Genomic DNA, 24,070 nt, shown 5'->3' on the forward strand with positions numbered 1-24,070 from the left:
CTTGTGAGACGGGCCAGGGCTGTGTGTCCAGCCGGGCTGCTGGTCATCAGGCGAGCATCCCAGCTCTCACACCTGAGGTCAAGGATAAAAACTGGGCAACTGGAGGTGTCACAGGGAAAGTGCCTGATTGCGGTCAGGACTTTGTGTGGGACAGTCAGCTCGGTGTCTGGGCAAGCCATGTGCCATGTGGGGGCTTCATTTTCTGCATCTAAAGTGAGGACTCTGGGCTCGATGGGCTCTCTGTTCTTGTTCTGTTTGCATTTTCTGTGGTTCTGAGATTTTAGGGTCTTTCTTGGAAGTGGCTTTGACTAGTGCCCACGTTGTTGCCAGTCCCGGAAGATGAGGTAGAGATGAGGGATCCCCACCGTGTGCTTGAGTGAAGGGCGCCACATCCTGGGGGCCGGCAGGAGCACTGCTTCATCACCCCCCGTGCCAGCATGCCAGGGGGGTGGTGGGAGCGGGCTGGCTGTCGGTCCTGTTGCCATGGGCAAGTCTTCCCAGGCAGCACCCCTTAGCGTGCACCCAGGACGGGGTGCTCCGGAGACGTGTACAGCCCCTCAGCTTCCACGCTCTCGGCTCTTCCTGTACCTGTCCAAGCCTGGCTGTCCTGCTGGGTCCTATCGCTGGGGGGTACATAAAAGAGGAAACAGGACACAGGCTGGTGATCATTCTAGAGCATTTCTTGTGGGTTTGGAGGTGGGGGGCCACCTAGTTTTTTAACTCTGCCCCTCTGAGGGAATGATGAGCAATTGTGCCTTGGGCAGAGGGGCTGTTGGAGCTTCCTGGCGGGCAGCCAGCTGGGGAGCCAGAGCTGGGACCCGCCTGGGGCCTCTGAGCTCCACCTGCCAGGATGGGGGGCCGGGGGCTTCAGATGTAAAGTCCACAGCGAGGATGCAGTTCTGTGGGTGACACCATTTAGTACTGGGCACCCCACTTCTCCCCACAGGCTGCTCCCGTCCTCCCCTCCCCCTTATTTTCCCCATCTTCGCTTCTTCCTTCTCCCTATTTATCCTCTCTCCTATTTTCTCTCTGTTTTCTTTCTTTGATTTTGTTAGAACAGATGCCTTGTAGGTGCATTTCTCTGTTGGAGCAGCCTCAGAGGCCTCTGGCTTCTCCTCCTAACACCCACAGGTGGGAGGAGCCACCCCTGGGTGGGCAGCTCGCACCGGAAGAGTGCGGTTGGCACGGGCGGAAGATGTTGCTCGTGGGCACGCAGCTGCGCTCTCCTGCGTGTTGGGGGTGGAGGTGCTGGGCCACCATGCACCCTGTCGCTGGCCTTTATTGGTCTTCTGGACCCCAAGGGCTCGGGGCTTGAGGGCACCCAGGAGAGCTCTGTGCTGGGCTTTGCTGTCCTTCCCTGGAAGCTCCAGGGTCTGTGGCTCGTGGCAGCCGTGGGCTCCAGACAAGGCAGATGGATCACCTGGCCTTTGAGCTGGGCCCCTCCATCCTGCTGGCTAGGAGTCTCTTCTCAAGTTTACCTTCCTGGCGAGTCAGATCATTTACCTGCTGGAAGGTTCTGCTTTCGGCAGGCTCCAGCCAAGGGGGCCAGGGAACAACTGTGTGCTTCGAGGGTCTGCTGAAGCTACCCGGGTTGTTTTAGGGCTTGGAGACACTCCCACCCAGCTCAGATGACAGGGGTGCTCCTGGTGAAGGGGAGGGGAGGGTTTGGGGCTTGCAAGTTCCAAAGGGCCTGATTCCAGAGCTGACTGAGGATTTTGCCCTAGGGGGGCCCTGGTCTTCCCTCCCTTTCTGCACTTGGGAGACAGTTCACTTGGCGCTCCTGAGGACGCACAGGGTGATGGGACTGAGGCCGGGCTGGCCCACCACACTCCTGTCTGCTCACATGACCTTTTCCACAGCAGAGAGAAGAGGGTGGATTTGGCCCAGGCCCGTGCTTGCTCCTGCCCTTGGTTCCTTTTATACCTTGCCTGGTGCGTACACCCTTCAGGTCCCAGGCCCAAGTGCCCTGGTGTGAGCCTCAACCATGGACTGGATGTTGGTTTTCCTCCAGAAAACTGCACTGCTCAGAAACAGTGCAGGTCACAGATGGGAACTTGCTTTTTCCAGGGACTGAAGACCTTAGAGGAAGATGCCTTTATGAGATGTGGCCTGCGGCAGCAGCAGTCTTTGCTCTGAGAGCTCTGCTGCTGTCGCTGGCTGGGCTCTGGAGCAGCGCCTTACCTCTTGACCAGGGCTGGCCTCTGGCTCCCGCTCCTTCCTTCACACTCGAGAGCTCTAGCCACAGGCATTTGTGAAAATAACTGAGGGCTGAGAAGCCTCTGCTCCGGGAGCTTGTTTGCGGACGAATGGAGGAAGGGAGAGGGTGTTTCTGGGTCTCTGGCAGCAGCAACTCTGAACTCACGCTCAGAGGCTGGCACGCTGTGGCCCACGGCCTGTGGCCACTGCCACGGCCCCCCAGCTCAGCAAATGCATATCCCCCGTTGTGAAAAGTTTCTAGACGTCACAGGGTGACTGGACTTGGCATCCTCCAAGGCTGACCTGTGCCGGCGTGAGGGGGCGTGGCTTTCATTGTGGCTCGTCCCAGCCCAACAGCCATACATGGTCACTGTGGCTCCAAGCTGCGGCGGTGACTCACCCCCAGGAGGCTGATGTAACAGGGGAGCAGCCAGAGCCAGGGAGGAGCTGCTGAAACGTGGGAGTGCAGAGCCCCAAGTGTCCCTCTCCCCTGCCCAGAAGCAGCCGGGCAGCTCTGTGTGCACCGGGCCTCAGAGAAGAGGTCCCAGCCTGGTTCCTGGGTGGCTGGCAGAGAACCACTGCTGCTCCTTGCCCCCATTGGCTCTGTGTAATATGGTCTCAGACAGCAGGTGTTTGCTTTTATTTTGAAACATTCCAAAATTGGTTCTTTCTAGAAAGGAGGGCCTGCTTATTTTCCCTAGAAAATTGCTGATCTTAAGACTGATTCTGGAGTGGTGCTGGTGGGAGGGGAGCTGGTTTAGATACTTATTTAGTCATGGCTTGTGCAGTTCACGACTATTCGGCACCAGGCCATGGAATTTTTCTGAGCATTTTCACTTGAGACAGTTGTGGGACTTCCAGACATTAAGTGAGGGCCTTGACAGAGAACTGGCCAGCCCAGCAGCTCCTGGGATCAGGATCAGAGTTAACTGTTTCTCTGGGGACAGCCACCAGGACAGAGGTTTTCTGGCAGCAGAGGACCTCCCAACATTATCTAGTCCCCGGGCCCATGAATCAGGAGAGAGCTGCACTTTGGTGGGGGATGAGGGAACTTGCACAGAGCCCGTGGGTGCAGCAGGAGGCGGCCAAGTTCTGAAACGCTGGGTGATGAGACATCCACCTTGTCTTCACCCGCCCATGACAGAATGAGAAAAACAAGAACAAAATCGAAAGGTTTTCCAAAAGCCAGCTGTGTCCAATTGAAACAGCTGTCCTTTATTCTGAGATTGTCACGTGTTCTTTTGTAAAAAAAAAATGCTAAACTGACCATGTCTTTTGTTTTTTTGAAACAACAGTAATCAGTGCTTTGTGTTTGTTTGCATTTTTGACTTTTTAATGTCATTACCTGGCTAGATAGAAAGGTTTTGTATTGGTGCCTTGATGCTTTCTGGTTTGGGGAACTTTTCCTGGCCAGTAAACCCAGGAATCAGAGAGCTGCTGGTCAGTCTCAGCTTGCAGGGGTATCTGGAGTTACCTGCCCTTTTGTGGCAGAAATGCCTTAATCCCCCCGCCACATGTCCCACCGTGTCTGTGCTAACACAAGGCCCTTTGGTCTCCGCAGCCATGGACTTCCCCCAGCACAGCCAGCATGTCTTGGAGCAGCTGAACCAGCAGCGGCAGCTGGGGCTTCTCTGTGACTGCACCTTTGTGGTGGACGGTGTTGACTTTAAGGCCCATAAAGCGGTGCTGGCAGCCTGCAGCGAGTATTTCAAGATGCTCTTTGTGGACCAGAAGGACGTGGTGCACCTGGACATCAGTAACGCGGCAGGTACCCCTTCACGGCCAGGGCGAGCTTGCTAAGGGCCAGAAGCCATGGGGGGCGCTCAGGCCATAGGCCTATGTGACAGGGAGTGGAGCAGGGAGGGCTCAGTGATAAACTCTAGGCCACAGTGAACTTGCCCGGAGGGACAGAGAGCAGGCAGGCCTCTGGCTTCTGCCCATATCTGGGTCAGTCCTGCAGCCCCTCCCCCAGTGCTAACCAGGAGTGGGGAGCAATGATTGGTGATGGGGATGGCCAGGGCGGGGCTAGGAGTAGTGCCAGGAAGGCCTGGTCCTGGATTCGGGCTTCCAGGCCAGAGTGGCATGCCATGCCACAAAAGGGACATGCAAGCTGGTATAGAAGTGGAACCTGAGACCCAAGGGGGTCAGATGAGTCGTCTGGGTGCCAGTCAAACAGAGTTGGTAGCAGAGTCACAGTGAAAGCCAGTGCTGACACAGGGTTAGAGTGTCCTTCAGTGGTGAAGTGCAGTGGCTGGGTAGAGGGTGTGCAGGATGGGTGTTCATACCCCCATGCTTGGTACAGGGCTGGTGCTCACACCCTCAGTGGGTGTACTTCATTTCAGAGGCTGTTGGCTGGGCTGAGAACGCCCCGATTGCCTGCCTCTCCCCCAGCGCGGGAGGTAGAGACTGCCACTCAGCACACCCTGCCACTCAGCTTTTTCTGAATCCCTGGGTCTTGCTGCCGAGTGGCGTGGGGCAGGCTGCCGGTGCTGGGCCCTGGGGTGGTCTGTGATGGCTGTCCTGTCTTCGGCAGGCCTGGGGCAGGTGCTGGAGTTTATGTACACGGCCAAGCTGAGCCTGAGCCCTGAGAATGTGGATGATGTGCTCGCCGTGGCCAGCTTCCTCCAAATGCAGGACATCATCACGGCCTGCCATGCCCTCAAGTCACTCGCTGAGCCAGCCACCGGCCCTGCGGGAAATGCGGAGGCCTTGACCACAGGAGGTAAGCTGATTGGCAGGCCGTTCCTGAGCAGGTGGCCAGAGACCTGCTTTTGATGGGGGGTTTGCCTCTGACTCTCTGGCTCACCTCTCTGGGTCTCAGTTTCCTTGTCTGGCCCTGCCTCGTGCTGGGGTGCCGGTGAGGGTCAGCCACGGCCAGGTGTGAGAACAGCCCCTCTGCCTGCCCGTGTCCTGCCTTTCCCCAGCAAAGGACCAGAAGCCATGCCTGGTTCAGCGCCTTCGCACGAGGACAGGTCTCCTCCCGAACCCTCCCGCCGCTCTGGCTCCTCCAAGCCCTTCCCGCACCCCCTTACCTCCTCAGAAAGCCCTCAGACACCTGCTGTGGGCTGGCTTCCTTGTTGCACACTTTCAAAGGACCGTGTTCCTCCCTTCCAAGCACTGACCTTACTAACGTGTGAAGTCTTCTCCCCTGCGCACCCTTGCAGAAGCAGGCACCATCACTGTTCCCAGTGCCCGTGGCAGCCTGGCATGGAGTGGGCGCCTTGTGAAGAATTAACAAACAAACTACTATTTAGATGTATCCCCAGGGAAGATCTGGAAGAGCTAGCAAGTTCTGAGCCACCTCACCCCTGCAAGTGGTGGGCACTTGATGGGAAATGGCAGGTCTGTCCTATTCCATCTCCAGGAGGGGACAAGAGAGCCAAAGAGGAGAAGGCTGCTGCCACCATGCTGAGCAGGCTGGACCAAGTGGGGAGCAGTCCACCCACAGGCCCAGCCAGGGAGCTCAAAGAGGAGCGAGGTGGCCAGGCCGAGAGTGCAGCCCCCGGTGAGTTATGATGCTGAGGACCTGCTGGCTGCCCTGGAGGGGGCAGAGGCAGCAGGAAACCAGAATACCTGTCCCATCACCTGCCGGCAGCCTAGGCCTAGGGTAGTGAGGGCTGCCTCACGGGGAGGTAGCACAGGCACCTGCATTTTTTGAGCTCACGTTACCCAGGAAAGGTGCATTGCTTGTTCCGCGGGGTTGGGGGCGGGGGGTGGTTCTATTCCACCCAGAGCAGAGTCACCAGCAGCCTGAGCTTGGATGTGTTGGGGCTGCCCTTCCTGGGCCACAGCCACCACCAGGGGCCCGGTCTAGCAGAGCAATCTGGCCCCAGACAGAGGGGGTCCCAACTCAGCCTCTGGTACATCCTCATCCTGCCCCAGGTGCAGAGCAGACGGAGAAGGCCGATGCCCCCCGGGAGCCGCTGCCTGTGGAGCTCAAGCCAGACCCCACGAGTGGCATGGCTGCCGCAGAAGCAGAGGCTGCGTTATCAGAGAGCTTGGAGCAAGGTACCCACCCAGCCAGAGCCAGCTCGGCTCCCACCTGGACCTCCCCCTCCTCCTGCCTCCAGCTGACCCCACTCAGAGCCACCATTTACTTCATCTTCCGGACAGACTTCATCTTCTCTTGTCCTGGCATCTCGAGATCCCTTCCTTGGTTGAATGTCCTGGCCACGTTTCTGTTAGCACAGAAGTGTCCTACACAGCTGTGAGCTTCTGCTCCTGCCCAGCTCTGAGCACCGTGCAAGGCGTGCCTTACTGCCCACAGCACCCCCGAGTGGGACAGGGCCCACACCTGCACCCCCCAAGTAGCAGATACCCAGGTCACAGACCCTTAGGTGCTTTTCCTGGCCAATGCTGGGGACCATTTACTTGTGACTCCCAGACGGTGCCAGAGCCCCTGGGCTCACGCAGAGAAAAAGCGTGTGTGGAGGTGCAAGGTGCCCCGTGCTCTGTCCTCTGTGGCCCCTCCTGCCCTCCCAGCACCTCAGCGCCTGCCCGTCTCTTCTCAGAAATGGAGGTGGAGCCCGCCAGGAAGGGAGAAGAGGAGCCGGAGGAGGAGGGCGCAGAGCCTGCCGAGGTCAAGGAGGAGGGCCCGCAGCTGGAGAACGGCGAGACCCCCGAAGAGAACGAAGAGTCGCCGGGCACAGACTCTGGGCAGGAGCTCGGCGCAGAGGCCCGGAGCCTGCGCTCGGGCACCTACGGCGACCGCACAGAGTCCAAGGCCTACGGCTCCGTCATCCACAAGTGCGAGGTGCGGGCTGTGGTGGGCCAGCCCTCCCCTTCCCTGCGCCCCGCAGCCCCTCACGCACCCGCTCCCTGCTGTACCCGCAGGACTGTGGGAAGGAGTTCACGCACACGGGGAACTTCAAGCGCCACATCCGAATCCACACAGGCGAGAAGCCCTTCTCGTGCCGGGAGTGCAGCAAGGCCTTTTCTGACCCGGCCGCCTGCAAGGCCCACGAGAAGACGCATAGGTACTGCCCCGGGCCGCTCCCTCACCCCTGGCCTCGGCCCCCGGGCCCTGCGAGCCCTCCTCTCCCTGTCGCCCTCTGACCATGCAGCCCTCTGAAGCCGTATGGCTGCGAGGAGTGTGGCAAGAGCTACCGGCTCATCAGCCTGCTGAACCTGCACAAGAAGCGGCACTCGGGCGAGGCGCGCTACCGCTGCGAGGACTGTGGCAAGCTCTTCACCACCTCAGGCAACCTCAAGCGCCACCAGCTGGTGCACAGTGGGGAGAAGCCCTACCAGTGCGACTACTGCAGCCGCTCCTTCTCTGACCCCACCTCCAAGATGCGCCACCTGGAGACCCATGACACTGACAAGGAGCACAAGTGCCCACACTGCGACAAGAAGTTCAACCAGGTGTGCGGACCCCTATCCTCCTGGAGCTCCCTCCTGGTGGCACCTAGGGGACACAGGGCAAGTGGGGAGCAGCTGCTGTGTCTGCGGAAAATGACTGTCCCTGGGGTCAGCTCCCAACGGCTTGGTGGAGGCAACCGGGAGGGCAGGCCGAGTCAGGCTGGGCCGTGCGTGGTTTTACCTTTCTCTGCTGGGATCTGGAATAGTCCACTGGCCCAAGGAGAGAGGGAGCCATCCAGGGTCCCTGGGAGGCCTGAGCGTTGACCGCTGCCTGGCGGGAGGGCTGGTAAGGGGCCAGGGCTGAGTGTGAACGGCGCTGCTGACCCCTGCCTGGGCACAGGTGGGGAATCTGAAGGCCCACCTGAAGATCCACATCGCGGACGGGCCCCTCAAGTGCCGGGAGTGCGGGAAGCAGTTCACCACCTCAGGTAGGGCCAGGGCTGCCCTGGCTGTCCTCACACCCTGCTCCTCGGCCATCTGGTGGTGCCCCATGCCAGGCCTGCCCTTGTTCTCACCACAGGGAACCTCAAGCGGCACCTGCGGATCCACAGCGGGGAGAAGCCCTATGTGTGCATCCACTGCCAGCGGCAGTTTGCCGACCCTGGCGCTCTGCAGCGGCACGTCCGCATCCACACTGGTGGGTGTCGGCCCCGCGCTGCCACGGGCTGGGGAGGGAGCCGGGGGCGGGGAGTGGGCACCAACGCCTTCTCCTGCCCACTTCCCCAGGCGAGAAGCCGTGCCAGTGTGTGATGTGCGGCAAGGCCTTCACCCAGGCCAGCTCCCTCATCGCCCACGTGCGCCAGCACACCGGGGAGAAGCCCTACGTCTGCGAGCGCTGCGGCAAGAGGTCCTGCCCACCCCTGCCCAGGCCCAGGGTGCTGTGGGGTTCCAGGCACTCTGCAGTGAGGGGGTCAGAAAACAAACTGGGGGCTCGGTTGGGACCTGGGCAGACTGCTGCCCAAGCCCAGGCTCTGGTCCCAGGGTCCTGTCCAGTCTAGATGAGGCAGGAGGCCCCAGGCCTGGGCAGTTCCATGTGAGCCCGTCTCTTGCCACCCCGCAGATTTGTCCAGTCCAGCCAGCTGGCAAATCACATTCGCCACCATGACAACATCCGCCCACACAAGTGCAGCGTGTGCAGCAAGGCCTTTGTGAACGTGGGGGACCTGTCCAAGCACATCATCATCCACACGGGTGAGCCTGTGCCCACTGTCCCACCTGTCCCTTCCCAGCCCTGTTCTCAGGTGGGAGTGCAGGGGGAAGGAAGTGCCGCTAGACCATAGCCTTGGGTGCTGGCACTTGCTGCAGGTGGCTTTGAAGGCAGTTCACTTCAAAGGAGGACCCCATTTTCCTAGAGCCACCAGGGGTGTCTGTGCGGTGCTGGTGGCCACCTTAAAGCACTTCTTGCTGGAAAAGACAGGGCTGCTGGGCAAGCTGGAGGCATTGAGGTCCTCCCACCCCCACCCCTGCTGCCCCTTCCCCCAAAGGCAGGAGAGAACCTTGCCTCCCCCCAGGAGAGAAGCCTTACCTGTGTGACAAGTGTGGTCGTGGCTTCAACCGGGTAGACAACCTGCGTTCCCACGTGAAGACTGTGCACCAGGGCAAGGCAGGCATCAAGATCCTGGAGCCCGAGGAGGGTGGTGAGGTCAGCGTGGTCACTGTGGATGACATGGTCACGCTGGCCACTGAGGCCCTGGCCGCCACAGCTGTCACTCAGCTCACAGGTACAGGCTGCGGGCAGCAGAGGGAAGCACGGCCGGTTGCCTCTAGGCGGCAGCCGTGGGGCAGGTGCTGTGGCCTTCGCCTTAGGCCCTGTGATTGTGCCCACAGTGGTACCAGTAGGGGCTGCGGTGACAGCCGATGAGACGGAAGTACTTAAAGCCGAGATCAGCAAAGCTGTGAAGCAAGTGCAGGAAGAAGGTGAGAGGGGCCACCCAGGGTGTGAATGCTGGTGGACCCTGGGGACCTTCCCACCCTGACCACAGCCCCCACCTCCACAGACCCCAATACTCACATCCTCTACGCCTGTGACTCCTGTGGGGACAAATTCCTGGACGCCAACAGCCTGGCTCAGCATGTGCGAATCCATACGGCCCAGGCACTGGTCATGTTCCAGACCGACGCGGACTTCTACCAGCAGTACGGGCCAGGCAGCACGTGGCCGGCCGGGCAGGTGCTGCAGGCTGGGGAGCTGGTCTTCCGCCCTCGGGATGGGGCCGACGGTCAGCCCGCACTGGCAGAGACCCCCCCTACAGCTCCTGAATGTCCACCACCTGCTGAGTGAGTGGGCAGCTCTTCTCCTGACTGTTTATTTAAAGATGGATGGCATCCTGGAACTGAGAAGGGTGGCTCCATTCCCTAGAGAGAATAAATTTGATTATTTTCTAATGCTGCCTTTAGGTCCCTGTGGGGTGGGTGGGGAGCTGGCAGCTATGGCTGATGCAACAGAAGCACCACACTACCAAGGGGCTGGCCTCCCGGGAAAGCCCGGCTGTCCCTTCTGCCAAATGGGACTGGAACCGCAAGACCTGTCTCAAGCCAGGCTGGCTGCTTTGCCCTGAGTTGGGCTGTGGGTGGCACTTTTGGGCCCGAGAGACCACAGCAGCATGTGTCCCATCTCATCCAGTCTCCTCCTTAGAGGCTTCTCACCTGCTTGACTTTAAGGACCCAGCCTCCCCTCTCCCCCCCAGGGAGTGCAGTTCCCCCGCTGCCCCCAGCAGGGGCCACAGCTGCTTACCAGGGCCAGGCAACCCAGAGGGAGCAGCAAGGTAGGCAGAGGAGAGGGCCGGGCCCAAGCCACCAGCCCAGTTCTCATAGGCCCGGGGAGCAGGCCCGGGCCTGCTTTACTACACTTGCTTTACCGGTAACCCCGGTCTGAAGACTGAGGCTAAGTCAGTGCCATCTTTTGGGAGCATTCACTTGCACTCCATCAGTGCAGCCTCTGCCACCAGGCCGAGGCCCTGGAGGGACAGGAAGCAGCAGCTGGAAGCTTCACTGGGGAGCTGGGAGCACAGCAGGCAGGGCCGGTGGAGCAGCTTCCTCTCCCCTGTCAGAGATGCTGTCTCAGCCCCTTCTCCACAGTTCACCCCCAGCAGCTGTGATCCCTCATTCAGAGGGGACACTTACCATCTTCCTGCACCAAAAGTATAGGCCTGTTTGTAGCAGCCACATCGGTACTGTGAGGGAGACCACCAACTCTAGCCCCGTGTCCCTGTTCCCATCCCAATCCGCAGCTTGTCCTGGAGCCAGCTGCAGGGCATCCTCCTGTCTGGAAGCAGAAACAGGATTAACTGAGCCCAAGGAGCTCGGCCCTGGAGCTTCGCTGCGGGGTCTGAGCACCTTCCACACTAAGAACCAGTCAGGACCCTGCAGTTTCACAGATACAGCACAACACTAAAAACTGGTTAAATTCCACCCCTGACAAAAATCGCTTTTGTACAAGGTAAACTGGTACTTGGGAAGACAGAGGCAGAAAGGAAACAGGTCCCATATACAGACTTGGGGAAGGACCCAAAACTGGGATGAGGGTTAGCTGTTCCCCACCCAAGTAACAATCACATTCACACTTGACGTGTTTTGTATTTTTTAATAAAGTTTGTAATCCAATGGACACACAAAACAAAACTGCGCTGAGAAAACCAGTTTCATAAATTAATAAGTGTTAGGAAGTTGGGGGAGAGGTCAAGGTAAGAGGAAGAGGGGGTTAGCCAGTCTGTTTGTACAGGTGCTGTGTGACACTTCCACATCGCCGGAGCAGGGCCCGTGCTGTATTGAAGCGCATTTATACAAATGAGTGACAATACAAAGTCTGAGTATGAAAATAAGATTTTCTCTGAAAACACATTTTTGGCACAGATTAAAAAAAATGTATGTCAGGGGAATTTGATTTTTTAAGTCAGTATTATATATATTTATATATATTATATATTTATATATACACACATCCCAAGTTCTGCATATCCCACCATGAAAGAAAATCCTTCTGTTTGCTCTTTTTCAACCGTAAACTGTACATCCTGGTGATTCAAAGACGGTGGCCAGCAGGAGAATTCAGAAAGATGATGCATCCAAGTGAGCAAGGGGAAGGGAGGGGTGGGGACAAAAAAACCCAATGAAATGTTCCTTGACCCCAAGGTCTCAACAGAAGTTAAAGGTCCTTCCTGCATTAGAGTCCGCGATGTGTGTTCACGTACACCAAGATATCCAGAGTGTCACAGCCTGTCTTCACTGTGCAAAAGTCCAAGTCACTAATTTAGTGCAAAGGCAGTTCTGTTTTCTTGTTTCTTAAAAACAAAAAAATTCATTCCACTGCCCTGTTCCTTTTCTCCAAAAAGAGGAGAGAGAAACCCAGCCCCAGGTGTCTGCGAGTGCGTCGGTTGGTGGTCTGTCCTTGGGCTAAAGCATCATGTAAACATACAAGGTAGCAGCACCACTGCCCAGAGAAGTCTGTCCGACTGAGCCGGGCAGGCAGGAGAGCAAGAGGCTGGCCGGCTGGCAGTGGAGTCTGTCCCCTTCAGCAGCTTCTTCCTCCACGTGGCTGGGTTGTCCTGTGTTTATTTTTGCTGTAGAGCCTCGGGAAAGTACACTGAGGTGGGGGACCATTCAGTGGCTCACACAGAGGCAATGACAATCATGAGGTGGGGAGAAATGTTGGAGATGCTGGCAAGGAGATCTGGGGCCAGACGGGACAGGTGACTCTCAGAAAACTCGCAGGGCGGGAAGATCTGCAGCACATAGGCGGGCTGGAGATGGGGATGAGAGAGCAAAGTGGGACCCTCTGTCTTCACAGCACCCACCCCACATTCCATTTCCAACAAGGCCCCGCAGAAGCCCAGTGCAGAAAGCCAGGCCAATTCGCCCCGACCAGCAAATATCTCCACAACTACGTCCACCAGAAGACACTTAGCAGGTGTCAGAAAACTATGAACATGAACACCCTGGGGCCCTCTTCATCATTAAGCTCAAGGAAAACCTCTGCTCTCAATGGTTCCCTTGGTTCTCCCCAGAATGCGCAGTGGCGGCCCCTCCCACATGCTCTGCTGGCTTCCTCTGTCCAAAATACCCTTTGGCCCATCTCCTCTGAGAAACTCCTAGACTATTCTATTTGGCATCAGGTTAGCCAGCCTGCCCGCCTGTGACCAGCCCCACCTGTGCATGCATGTGCAGAGGAAGGATCTGGGAAGGGCACGGGACAACCAACCTGATTGGAGCCAGGGTTGGGGACGTTGATGATCCCTGCTGCCTGCTTAGCCTGCAGGTAAGTGATGAAGGCGGCCTTGAGGGACTCGGTCTGGCTCACAACATCCTCTTGATCACGGCCACAGGGTAGAGCCAGCAGCAGACAGTAATCTGTCTCCACCTGGGGCAGAAGCAGCCATCGGTGATCAGGGGCCTCCTAGCCAAACAGCAGCCCATGTCCAGCCCAGGGTATCAAGTTCACAGAAACTCCCACCTCTGAGATAACTTTAACGTCTACTCTTTGCTGAATGAAAAAAACCTTGTTTGTGGGTCTAGAGGCATTTTACATTTGCAAACAGAAACACAATGTGCCCACGTCAAGAATATCATTTCTGTGTTTGTTCTATGACAGGCCAGGGAGACGGGACGGAGGGGACCACCTAGGCCTTCCCTCCCTGTTGCCCACCTGGGCCTGAGTCTTACCGTCATCCTTCGGGCAACCCCTTCCAGCTGCGAGGCCTCCAGCCGCATCCTCTGGGCAATCCTCAGCGGGGGTCCTCCTTCAGAGAGGGGCAGGGACCGATGGGCCAGAACGTTGTTGCCGGAGACGAAGTGGAGCTGCACAGCAGCTGTGTCATTCTTGAGGGCCAGGAGGCCCTGCCACACGATGGGGTACTTCTGCTCCCAGGGAAACAAACAGGTAGTGAGCACGTGGCTGGAGAGCTGAGCCATGCTGCACATGGCCCCAGGCAGCAGCTTGCTGGTCTGGGTCAACTGGGAAAATCTTAGGACATTTTTAACACACCACAAAATTTGGGGGACAGGTGGGGCACCCCCTGCCCATTCTTACCTTCAGAAGCTGAACCATATCCACAGGTCTCTGGGAAGCCAAGTGTGGAGACCCATCTTGTTTGGGGGTTGGCTGGGCTTCCGTGTGCGGCAGAGCCAGTCCTGGTGGGGTGCTGGGGTCTGGGGTTGTGGGGACAAACAGCTGCTTTGGGGCAGCCTGAGCAGAAAGCGGGGCTGGGAGGTCAGGCTTCATGGACACAGCCACAGGGGAAGGGTAGGAAGTCTGGCCCGTTTCCACTTGTGCCCTCTGAACCTGCGCATGAGGCTCAGGCGGCCTGTTTGCAGGGCCAGCTGGGAGGCGAGGCTGCTCTGTGCCTCCTGTCTGGGTCCCCTTTGCCTCCTGGGAGACTTGAGGCATCTTGCTGCTCGGTGGCTGGCCAGGCTGGCTGAGCTGGGAGGGTGGGCAGGACGGCGCAGGTGGGGCAGGCTGTGTAGACTGCACAGGCGGGGCAGGCTGTGTGGACTGCGAGGGCTGAGCAGGCTGCAAGGGCTCGCCTTCAGGAGGGGGGCCCTGGGGTTGGGAGGAAGGGAAAAAGGGATACAGTCAGTCTGTTGTGCACTAGCCCCTGCCCCCAACAAATGACCCACAGGCCACAGGAAAAGGGTCAGATGTGGGGCATCTCCTGTAAGTCAAGCCAGCAGAGGGAGCGTGATCAATGGTGCTGCTCTCAGGAGTTCAGGTAACAAGTCACCTGTTAGCTCCCTCCCCAGCCCTGCAGCAGGAGTCACCACACCCGCCCTCCCCACGGAGAGCTCCTCCCCGTACTGGAGGTCTCTGATGTGATCTGATCCTTTCACCCCAAAGGCTCCTCTTTAAACCCACAAAAAGAATGGGCTATCTGACCCATTCATTGCACTGCAACCATGGCTTTCTTTGACTGAAAGGCTGGTCTTGGCTTAAAAGCCCGCTGAGGCCCCAGGCATGACCGGTGGACGGGGGCAGACGCCCAGCTCTCTCACCTGCGCAGGAGTCTTGGTCCGGGCAGGCAGGCCAATGGAGGAAGCAGCAGGAAACTGAGTTTGCTTTAGCTGAGCCGGGGCATGGTAGGTGCGGATGTCGCCGTACCTGTATTCTTGGAACAGCTCCCCACTGGAGTGCACGATCTGCACCCCGTGGGTCACCACCACAGGGGGGGTCAGAGGCAGTCCCTGGAGTTGTTTGCTGGGGGTGACTGTGAGGATGCGGGCCTCACCGTGGGGGGCAGGGGCTGCTTTGGCATCTGATGTCTTGGTGGCTTCTTTCCCTGGCTGCGGAGGGCCCTTGCCGGCCACCGGCACCTTCACCACCCCATCTGCTGTCCGGGGCTGCTCGCTGACAGCCGTCACGTGCGGATGCACCATGATCCGCACGTCCCGGGGCACGGTGTACGGGTGCAGCCGGTACTCAGACTGCATGACCAGTACCTCTGACTGCACAGGGGCTGCCGCTCGGGCAACGGGGAGGTGGTAATGCACTTCCTCCTCGGGAGGGTGCTGGGAGGCCAGCGCAGGCACACCAGCTGTGGCTGGCTGGGGGGTGCCGGCCCGCTGCGGCGCCCTGATCTCTATTTGCTGGGGCTTCAGGGGGGCTCGAGGAGAGTGAAGCGTCTCTGGCCGGATGCTGTACGTGATACTGGGTAGCGTGGGTGTGTTCATTCTCACCTCACCCTGGGACAAGTGGCTCAGAGACACAGTCTGAGTGATGCTATGGGGTGGCATGATGACAGACTGCTCTGGGTGTATGCTAGAAATGAACTGAGGCACTGGGATGCCTGCAGCCAGCATGACTGTGGCGTTGGTTGACAATGCCGTGGACGAGGTGCTGCTAGGGTGGTTTGCCCTCGGGAACGGGGCCGGTGCAGGCCCACTGGGTCGAGGAGCATGTGCGTCTGGCTTTGCGGCTGCCAAGTGGGAGGCGGTTCGATCCACCGGGGTGCTGGGCCCTGAGCTGATGTGGTTCACTTCTGCAGGCAGTTTGCTGGGCAGAGCAGGAGGGTGGTGGGGTGTCAGAGTGGACCCCAGGTTAGCCGGCTGGAGGACCTTGGTCTCGATTTTGAGGGTGACGGGGTCAGCAAGCTTTTTATTTGTGGTCACTATGCTTGGGGTGAGGACCAGTTGGTTGTGAACCAGCACCGGGGGTGTGTTTATGCCCTGGGTGAGAACCTTCACTGTGCCCCCCTGAGTGACAGGTGTGGACACTGAGAGGTGAATGGGCTCGGGCTTCTCCAAGGACGGGCGGTCGGCCTTCACAGACGAAATCACGGGAGACGCGTTGTACGTCTGGGCAGTGAGTACCAGCGTGGAATGGGTGGCCACGTTTGCGTAGCCTGCAGGGGCCTGAGGGCCTTTGGGTGGCGGCTGTGACGGGGTGACGGAATCGGGTTTGACCTGGGACTTGGACACTGACTGCTGAAACTCAATGTCCATTGCACTGGCTGGGGGGATCTGGCTGATCTTCGCACTGATCCTCTGTGGGCCTTCGGTCTTCTGCCCGGAATAGCTCAGGAGCACGACCCCTTCTGAGGTGTTCACGCGTAGCCCCGCACCAGAGCCTGCGTCTGCCGGACGATCGTCTATCACAGACATGGACCCCGGAGGGAACCGACTGTTTTCGTTAGTGCTCGATCTCTGTTTGCACTTTGCAATCACTGCGCCTCCCATAGTCACTGCACCTGTTGTGGCAGTCACACCACCAGAGGTGGCAGCAACTGCACCTGGCGTGACTGTCACTGCATTTGCAGTGGCATTCACTGTACCTGCTGCAGCACTGACTGTGCCTGTGGCAGCATTCACCACCCCCGTGGCTGCGTTCACTGTGCCCACGGTGGCGTTCACGGGAGTAGTGAGAACGTTCACTGGCCCGGTGAGAACGTTCACGGGCCCCTTCAGGACGTTCACGGGCCCAGCAGGGGTGCTCACCAAACCTTTCAGCGTGGCCACCGGGCCCTTCACGGGGCCTTTCAGGGCATTGACTGGGACCAGGGAGACGTTCACCAGGCCAGTCAGGGCGCTCACCAGGCCGGTCAGGGTCTGAGGAGCTGGTTTTGCCAGGGTTATCTTTTGCGAGTTCTCCAAATCAATGCTGACAGGCATTCGACTAATAACAGAAGTAATTTTGGGAGCAATGACTGGAACCACCTTTTCTTTGTCAGGAGCTGCTGGAACCTCTGAGGCTTGTGTGTCGGAGGAGTTTGTAACTGGAGCTGTTTTTTCTTCTAAAAGAGGCTTTTTAGATTCAACTGGAGGGGGTGGTGCCTCATGCAGGCAAGGGGCCGCGCTGACGGGCTCTGCAATGGCCGTGGTGACACTCGTGGAGGTGACACTTGGTGCAGACACGTACTTGGGATCCATGAGAATCTTCCTCAGTGTGCTGGAGCTGGTGTCTACATCAGAGGCCTTTGTGTCTGGGGGAAGAGCTGGAGACGGGGTGGACTGAGCCCGTGGCTCCTCCTGCCTTGTGATCCACTCTGTCACCTTAGCAGGGGGGCTCTGGTGTGGGTTGCCCCCAGAGGTGACAGGTGGTGGGAGCTTTGCTGCAGTTACAGAAGGAAGCATGGGTGTGGGCATGCTGAGGTCGCCAGGCGGTGTCACTGGATCACTCTCAATGACTGAATGCACCTTGAAGCTGGCTTGAGGATCACCATCTACCGGTGCCGGCTGCGAGGGAGGGGGCAGGTCCGGGGGCACAGACACTTTGGTTGGAGTCTTTTCTTCAACTCTGCTTTCTTGGGACACATTCTCTGCACATGGAGTCTTGCCTGGGTCAGGAGCACACGGCTGAGGAGAAGGGGAACGCGGTTTTTCGCTCTGCTTTTCTTCCTGTGGAGGTTCTGGGGGTTGCACCACTGTCGCCTCACTCGCAGCAGGACCCTTGCTTTGAGCCTGGTCAGATTCTGATACGTGGGTCTCCACAGGGGCCCCCGCTTTCTTGTTCGTATTGCGTTTGCGGCGTGACCGAGTTGTCTTCTGGCGCCCTTTGTCTTTCCGAACAAGAGCAACTTCTGTTTCTTTGGACGCTTTGGCTTCCTGCACTGAGTGAGGAGTTTCACTGCTATTCCCTCTGGCTTCCTTGCTATCTGCTGGGCCTGATGAAGGGTCAGAGGCACTGACTGGCGGCCCAGAAGATTCTGTAGCAGCCTCGGTTTCCAAGAGGCCAGACACAGCCTCGTTGGTCTCAGGCTCCATTCCTTCCTCAGGAGGTCGCAGCGGTTGTGCGTGCGGCTGCGTGTCTGTCCGAGATTCTGCCGGGTAAGGTGCAGGGGCCGGGAAGTTTTCTGGCTCCCCCCCAGAAATGTCATTGATGATGGAGCCAATGGCCGCAGCCAGCTCTGTTTCACTTGCTTGGTGCGCAGGCTTGTCCCTGTCCTCTGCGGCGAGGCCCCCTGCTGCACCCGTGGCGGCCGCCTTGTAGGCTGCATTGGCGGAGGTTTCCGTGAGCTTTGCGATGTTCTCCACGGCCTGCTCCAGCTCCATCTGCTTGGCTAACTGAGTGGCTTCCGGGGACAGCTGAGAGGCAGATACATCTTCCTTCTCTGCTTCCTTGTCTGGATCAACTGGATCACTTTTCAACTGGGATGATGAGCCACCTTCGTTTTGGGGACTCTCACTTTTCTCGGGGGAGACTGCCACCACCACGGCTTCCTTCTCCTCTGCCTGTCCTGCTGCTCCAGCAGCCCCCCTGGGGCTGACAGCAACACCCACATTTTCCAGACTTGCAGATTTGTCCACTGCTGATCTCGAGTTTCGAGATCTTCCTCTTTTTGATTTGGAGGGTTTCTCGGGGGCAGGCTTTTTCTCCACCACTTTAGCGGGGGCGGTCGCAGGGGGATGCTTATCTGTGCCGGGTTCTTTGCTGTCGCGTTTCTGCTGGCTCCCTGTCTCCTCCTCCCCAGACTTAGCTGCTGTGTGACTCTCTCTCCCACCTGTCTGGAGGCCCACCTCAGTGGTGGCGTCAGGACGTGCAGCATCAACCTTCGGTTCATTTTTCCCCTTCTTCCCCTGGGGACCACCAGTGGCTGTGTTCTTTTGAGATCGGGGAGATCGCCATCCCTCAGCTGGCTTGACTGTTTCCGTGGGCTCTTTGGCCTCGTTCTCATCCTCTTCATCAGCTCGACGGCGTGTTTTTGGAGGCCTTCCCCTCCGAGGGGTGGTGGGAGCTGCCGCAGCCTCCTGGAGCTCTCGCTCCAACCTCTTTCTGGTCACTCTCAGTTGCTCGACAGGCTCTTTGACTGGAGAGCGTCTCTCGTGGTCAGCCATGGTCGCATAAACACTCCTTACATTCCGTCGCCTTGTTCGGCTGAGAGGCAAACTCGGTTCGGAGTGTTCAGGATCCACAGCAGAGTTTTTAGAAGCAGTCCTTGTAATCTTCTCTGCCTCCATCTTCAATTCTAAAAGCTTCTGTGCTTCTCCCCGGGGAGAACTGGACCGCTTTAGTTTCTCCCGGTCTATTCTCTCGCTCTTCCTCGTGACAGGCTTCTCCACGACACTTGCTGCAGCTGCCTGAACTGAGGTCTTGGAACGCTTACTTTTGTTGGGCTTTTTATCTTTTGTAGTAACTGGAGGATCGACTTCCAAATCTTCAGAAGCTTGAGGCTGAACCTCAGGGGCAACTTCAGCTTTCTGATGTGCAGTAGGCTCTGCGTCAGCAGCTGGGTCCAGCTTTTTGGCTTGTGGCTCACTGGCTTCCTCAGGCTTCTGAGTTGGTTTAGAAAGTGGTTGGGTGCTGGCAGGTTCTGGGTCTACACTGCTCTCCGCCTGGGAAAACGAGGCACCAGGAGTTGGAGGCTTGGCATCTAGATAAGGCAGCTGGTCACCCGATGAACCTTCTTCAACAACTGAAGGGGCTGTGGCAGCATCTTTACTGGTGTCCACTCCTGGGGGCAGGTCTACTTGCTCGGGCTGTTCCACGGGGGCAGCAGCCAGTTCAGTCGCCGGCTCTGCTTCTTCTGAGACGGCGGCCAGCTCCACAGTCCCCTCTTCTGTTACCGGAGGCACCTCCACTGTTTTGTCACTAGTCATCTTCTCCAGTGCCAATGACGCCGAGTCTGGAGTTACAGCTGTGACACTAGGAGGCCCAACTGAAGGTGGCGTTTTCAGTTCTGACTCTTTATTCTCAGAAGCAGATTCCGGGGTCTTAGGAAGATTCTCTATATCTTCCAGTTTCTCAACCTCTTTGGGTTTTTGGTCTTTTTCCTTTTCTTTCTGTTGCATTCGTGTGAGCTCCATAAATCTGCTATGGAATAGAACTACTGGCTCTTGAATTAACTCAGCTGTGCTGTTTGCTCCGTCAGACATCTGCCTACCATATAATCTACCAGAAATGAAGTCAGAGTCTTCATCTTTTCTCTCTAGATGCTGCAGTCGCTTGGAGTCCTGTTCAAAGATTGAACTGTGCAAGAAACGAGAAGCAAATAGTTCTTGCCTTTCCTGCTCTTCTTCCTTGTGATCATCTTTTTTATCATCCATTTTCCCTTCTGAATCAGTCCTGATTTTCTTCTTTTTCATGTACCAGGAAGGAATAGGTCTTGGAGCAGAGTCGACCTTTTCTTTATCTTTGTTGTTCCGAAAATTAGCAAATCGAGAATCCCAATCAAGAAAAGACCAATTTTCTTCTCGAGATGAAGAGAGGGATTTCGCTCTTTCAAGCAAAGCTTTAGTATCTGGTGTGATTGTCTTATCCAATGCAAAAGAATAAAATTTGTTCCTTTCTAAAGAACTAGAGAGTCTTTCATCTCGCTCACGTAGTTTGTCTTCTCTGTCCCTCAATAAAAAAGACAATCGGGAACTTTCAAATAAAGCAGAGGCTCTTGGTGAGTGGGATTTGTGTTCACCATCTTCATCAGAATCAGAAGGCACCTCCCCAGGTTCCAGATCTCGTACAGACCTTTTCCGAAGGCTGTCTCTCTTAATTATGCTGTTTGGGAAACTCACATCAAATCTGCTGGCATCTTGTTTCATTTGAGAGTCCCAACGATTTAGTTCATCTTCAGAATTCAAGACAGACAGCTTTATTTTGGCAATGTCTGCCATCTGTTCTCTCCTACTAGAATCGTAAGGATTAAATTTTAAAGACTCTTCCCTGACTGTTATGTTAGAATAGGGGAGACCTTTTTCATCTACTTTAGGAGACCCTTTTACTGACATTAGCCTAGGGGAGCCTATAGGATCATCGTCTTCAGGGAAGGAACCATGTCGTATACTGGGGGAGCAACTAGTCCTTTCAGAATCTTCGCTGATTTGGCGTGAACTTCTGTAATTCCTCTCTCTCTTGGTGCAGATATCAAAATCAACATGATCCATCCTTTTCTTTTTGCTGGGAGGCGAGTCATCGGTGACATCTTGAGGGGGTTTGCCTACCTCGTGAACAAGGCTACGTCTTTCATATTCATCTACATCCTTTTTAGGACTGCCAAACTTCTCAGACTTGGCTATTTCCATCTCCATCTGCTGTTTTCTACGACTCTGCTCCATTTGTTTTCGGTAACTCTGTGTGTGATCAATGTCAATGCCAATTTTTTCTTCAGTATTTACTGAATGTGATTTCTCTTGGCCTGATTTATGTTCAGGTGTTTCATCACGAAGACTGCAATAGTTTTTCCTAACATCCTCCCTCTCTGACCCTTGATCATCTAATAGCTGTAGCTGCCTGAGCAGCGGTTTTGAGTGGAGGGGTTTTTTTGATTGGATTTCTTGATTCTCCACAGATTCACCTACTGGCTCTCCCAGTCTTGCTTGTAGGTCTGCACTAGGCCTTGAGCCAGAACCCACAGGAAGACTGGTAAGCTCCTGACAGTCTTTGGGGCTGGGAACAGCATTTAGTCTGTCCAGTTTGATTTTTTTGGATTCTCTTTTAAGAATTTCTTTTCTCACAGGCTTTCTTTCAGACTCTCCTTCCCTCAGCAGGATGACATCTCTAGACGATACGTCAGGCTGTTTTTTTAAAAGCACTCGAGCATCCTCCGTCTCTGGACTGCTTTTCTTGACTTCTGGTTTTTGCCTCTCTGCTTTCAAATTGGAATCTGCAAAACGCCTTTTCCTTGCTTCCAGCTTCTCCAGATCCACAGCGCTCACCCCGTCGGCAGGCTGCTCGGGTTTCAGGTGCTTCCTGGTTTTCAGCCTGCTGTCCTTGTCTACTACTTCAATGTGGCTCAAAAGCCCCTTTTCCTTTGGTACTTTCACTCTAACAGATTCCAGTTTGGACGAGTCAGACTTTGCAGGCTCAGTTTGAGAGACTTGAAGTTTCTGATCCAGGGCAGAAGACTTGACGGTGTCACTGTCAAGCTTGGATTTCAGCTTTTCCACAGGAGCGTGGTCAATGACCTTTCCCTCTTTTTCTTTCACTCGGGTCAAAACCACACAAGGCATGAGTTCCAGGCGGTTTTTTGCTATTCCTTCTTTGTCAGCTTTCTCTCTGCTCAGTTTATTAGAACTCCTTGGCTTTTCAGGGCTCTGTTCTCTCTCGTTTTCTTGGTCTGTTTCTGAAGACTGAGAACTAGGGGAGTGAATTTTTGCTTTTCGTTTCTGCTTCTCAGTTTTGTCCTTTTCCATTTTTTCCTTCCGTATTAAGCGTCTCTCTCTCTCCACTCTCTCAAGATCAAAAGTTCGTTCTTTTTCTGTCTTTTCATTTTTTGTATAGCGCTCCAGGCGAGATTTGTCAAGTTTATCATACCTCGGAGGAGAGAGTGAGCTACAGCTGCCACTCCGGTCTGAGGATCGGCTGTAAAGCCTCCTCTCGGAATCACTCGGCAGCCTGTCTGACTGGGAGGGAGAAGCTCCAGGACTCTGTGGCCGGCGCAAGTGCACAGGACTCTGACTTCGTTCAATTGGCCTCCTCTCATGGTCTCTGTCCCGGTCAGACTCAAATCTTTCACGTTCTCTTTCCCGCTCCCTTTGCCTGTAACTGTATTCCCGAATATCTTGTTCATAAGGATCATTCCTGTAATCCCTGTATTCCCGAGGATCATCATAATAGCGTGATTCGTAGTAGTCTCCTTGATAAGTTTCCCATTCTGAATAAAATTCTCTCCCTCGAGCTGGATAGTCCCGCCTGGAATCCTCAGGATATGTGCCTGGAGTCCGCACATTCTCGTAGTATGTACGATCCTGGTTATAGTCGTAGGATCCCCTTCTCTCCTCTCTGCCAAAAAATAAAAGACCTTAGTAGTTCTTTTGTTTCTTCATCACTTATGCCATTACATCATGTACGTATAAACATTTCTAACATTATTTCATCATTTGTTAACTGATTAAATTGTAGCGACTGTCCAATACAGCAAGCCACTAGCCACATGCGGCTACTGAGTGCTTGAAATCTGGCTAGTCCGAATTGAGGTGTAAGTGTAAAATACACACCAGATTTTGTAGACTTAGTTTAAAAAAAATATTATTTAGATTGACTATATGTTGAAATATTATTTTAGATATATTAAGTTAAATAAAATTAATTTCACCTCTTTCTTTTTATTGTGGCTACTAGAAATTTTACATGACATGTAACTTGCATTACGTTTCTATTGGCAGTGGTGGCTCAGCCTTTTTTCATTCTTTTGGTGACTCTGGTGTAGTGATAAAACAGATACCACTAGTTACTGAACAGTATCAGACCTCCTCATTTCTAAATCTTTCATTACTTTTATACCAAAAAATATTCTTACCACAACATAGGAAATAAATGCACTGTTTAGAAAAACAGATAAAATTTTTAATTAAAATCTCACCACCTCTGTGACCAGTATGATATTGTTAACACCTCTACCTCAATTCACAATTAAAACAATATATTTGGGGGCTGGTTAAACTCTCTGAGCTCAGTCTCTTCACTCATAAATCAATGGTAGCTTTTCCTCATAAGGCTCTTAAGAAGGTTAAGATAACATCTGTAAAAACCTTCCTAGCATAATCCTAGGCACACATTCGGCCCTTAGTAAACGTCACTTTCCCCCAACTGCGAACTTGCACATGAGGCAGGACTGCAAGCACTGTGAGAGGACTCCTCCATTGCAAAGGAACTCACCACAGTTTGCTCTCACAAGGACCTGTCTGGTACACTTAAAACATGATTAAATTTATACACAAGAACACATATGTTACAAAAAATTAAATACACCTGTGTTAGAAGCCAATTAACTCCTTCACTTGTTCATTCACATGAATTTTTGTTCTGTCAGGTACGTGTGGCTTATTCATTCTAGACAAGATTGCCATTAGTAGCTCATTAAAACACAACGATACTAGAAAACTTAAGCCGCTTAAAGGAACAGGCTTTGTCTTCTTAGACACAATTTCTCTAGCTCTGACAACAGTGCTTGTAGGCACTCAAATATTTGTTGAAAGAATGAACTTCAGAAAAATACATCAAAACTGTTACTAGGTGATGTTCTAACCCTTTTAAACAGCAAATGAAGCATCTAGACTGACCATTCAAACACTGGAAGCATCAATAACACATTATTACATGTATTTATGCTGAACTTTCTCAGTTCAAGGTCAATATTTTATATCTGTGATATTT

The 24,070-nt window shown here is 55.2% G+C and overlaps 2 protein-coding genes across 7 annotated transcripts in view; one reads left to right on the forward strand and one right to left on the reverse strand.

The window, feature by feature from the left end:
- Nucleotides 1-9,942, forward strand: part of ZBTB17 (zinc finger and BTB domain containing 17) — a 29,215-nt gene extending 19,273 nt beyond the window's left edge. For 2 of the 4 annotated variants that reach the window (XM_045548639.1, XM_045548640.1), the window contains 14 exons: nt 3,758-3,964; nt 4,730-4,918; nt 5,561-5,701; nt 6,079-6,204; nt 6,708-6,949; nt 7,030-7,172; nt 7,260-7,560; nt 7,898-7,985; nt 8,078-8,194; nt 8,284-8,404; nt 8,618-8,748; nt 9,042-9,278; nt 9,385-9,474; nt 9,555-9,942. In XM_045548639.1, the coding sequence (XP_045404595.1) occupies nt 3,758-3,964; nt 4,730-4,918; nt 5,561-5,701; nt 6,079-6,204; nt 6,708-6,949; nt 7,030-7,172; nt 7,260-7,560; nt 7,898-7,985; nt 8,078-8,194; nt 8,284-8,404; nt 8,618-8,748; nt 9,042-9,278; nt 9,385-9,474; nt 9,555-9,838 (2,417 nt within the window). In that variant the 3' untranslated portion in view covers nt 9,839-9,942. Of the gene's footprint in view, nt 1-3,556; nt 3,965-4,729; nt 4,919-5,560; nt 5,702-6,078; nt 6,205-6,707; nt 6,950-7,029; nt 7,173-7,259; nt 7,561-7,897; nt 7,986-8,077; nt 8,195-8,283; nt 8,405-8,617; nt 8,749-9,041; nt 9,279-9,384; nt 9,475-9,554 lie in introns of those variants that run through there. The other 2 variants (XM_045548636.1, XM_045548637.1) reach the window with 2 other exon arrangements.
- A 1,183-nt stretch (nt 9,943-11,125) lies between these two features.
- Nucleotides 11,126-24,070, reverse strand: part of SPEN (spen family transcriptional repressor) — a 77,867-nt gene continuing 64,922 nt past the window's right edge. For all 3 annotated transcript variants that reach the window (XM_045548634.1, XM_045548633.1, XM_045548635.1), the window contains 5 exons: nt 14,542-22,696; nt 13,583-14,092; nt 13,216-13,410; nt 12,755-12,913; nt 11,126-12,296 (listed from right to left, as the gene is read on the reverse strand). In XM_045548634.1, the coding sequence (XP_045404590.1) occupies nt 12,165-12,296; nt 12,755-12,913; nt 13,216-13,410; nt 13,583-14,092; nt 14,542-22,696 (9,151 nt within the window). In that variant the 3' untranslated portion in view covers nt 11,126-12,164. The remainder of the gene's footprint in view (nt 12,297-12,754; nt 12,914-13,215; nt 13,411-13,582; nt 14,093-14,541; nt 22,697-24,070) is intronic.

Source organism: Lemur catta, chromosome 3 (assembly GCF_020740605.2).
Source record: "Lemur catta isolate mLemCat1 chromosome 3, mLemCat1.pri, whole genome shotgun sequence".
Classification (NCBI taxonomy): Eukaryota; Metazoa; Chordata; class Mammalia; order Primates; family Lemuridae; genus Lemur; species Lemur catta.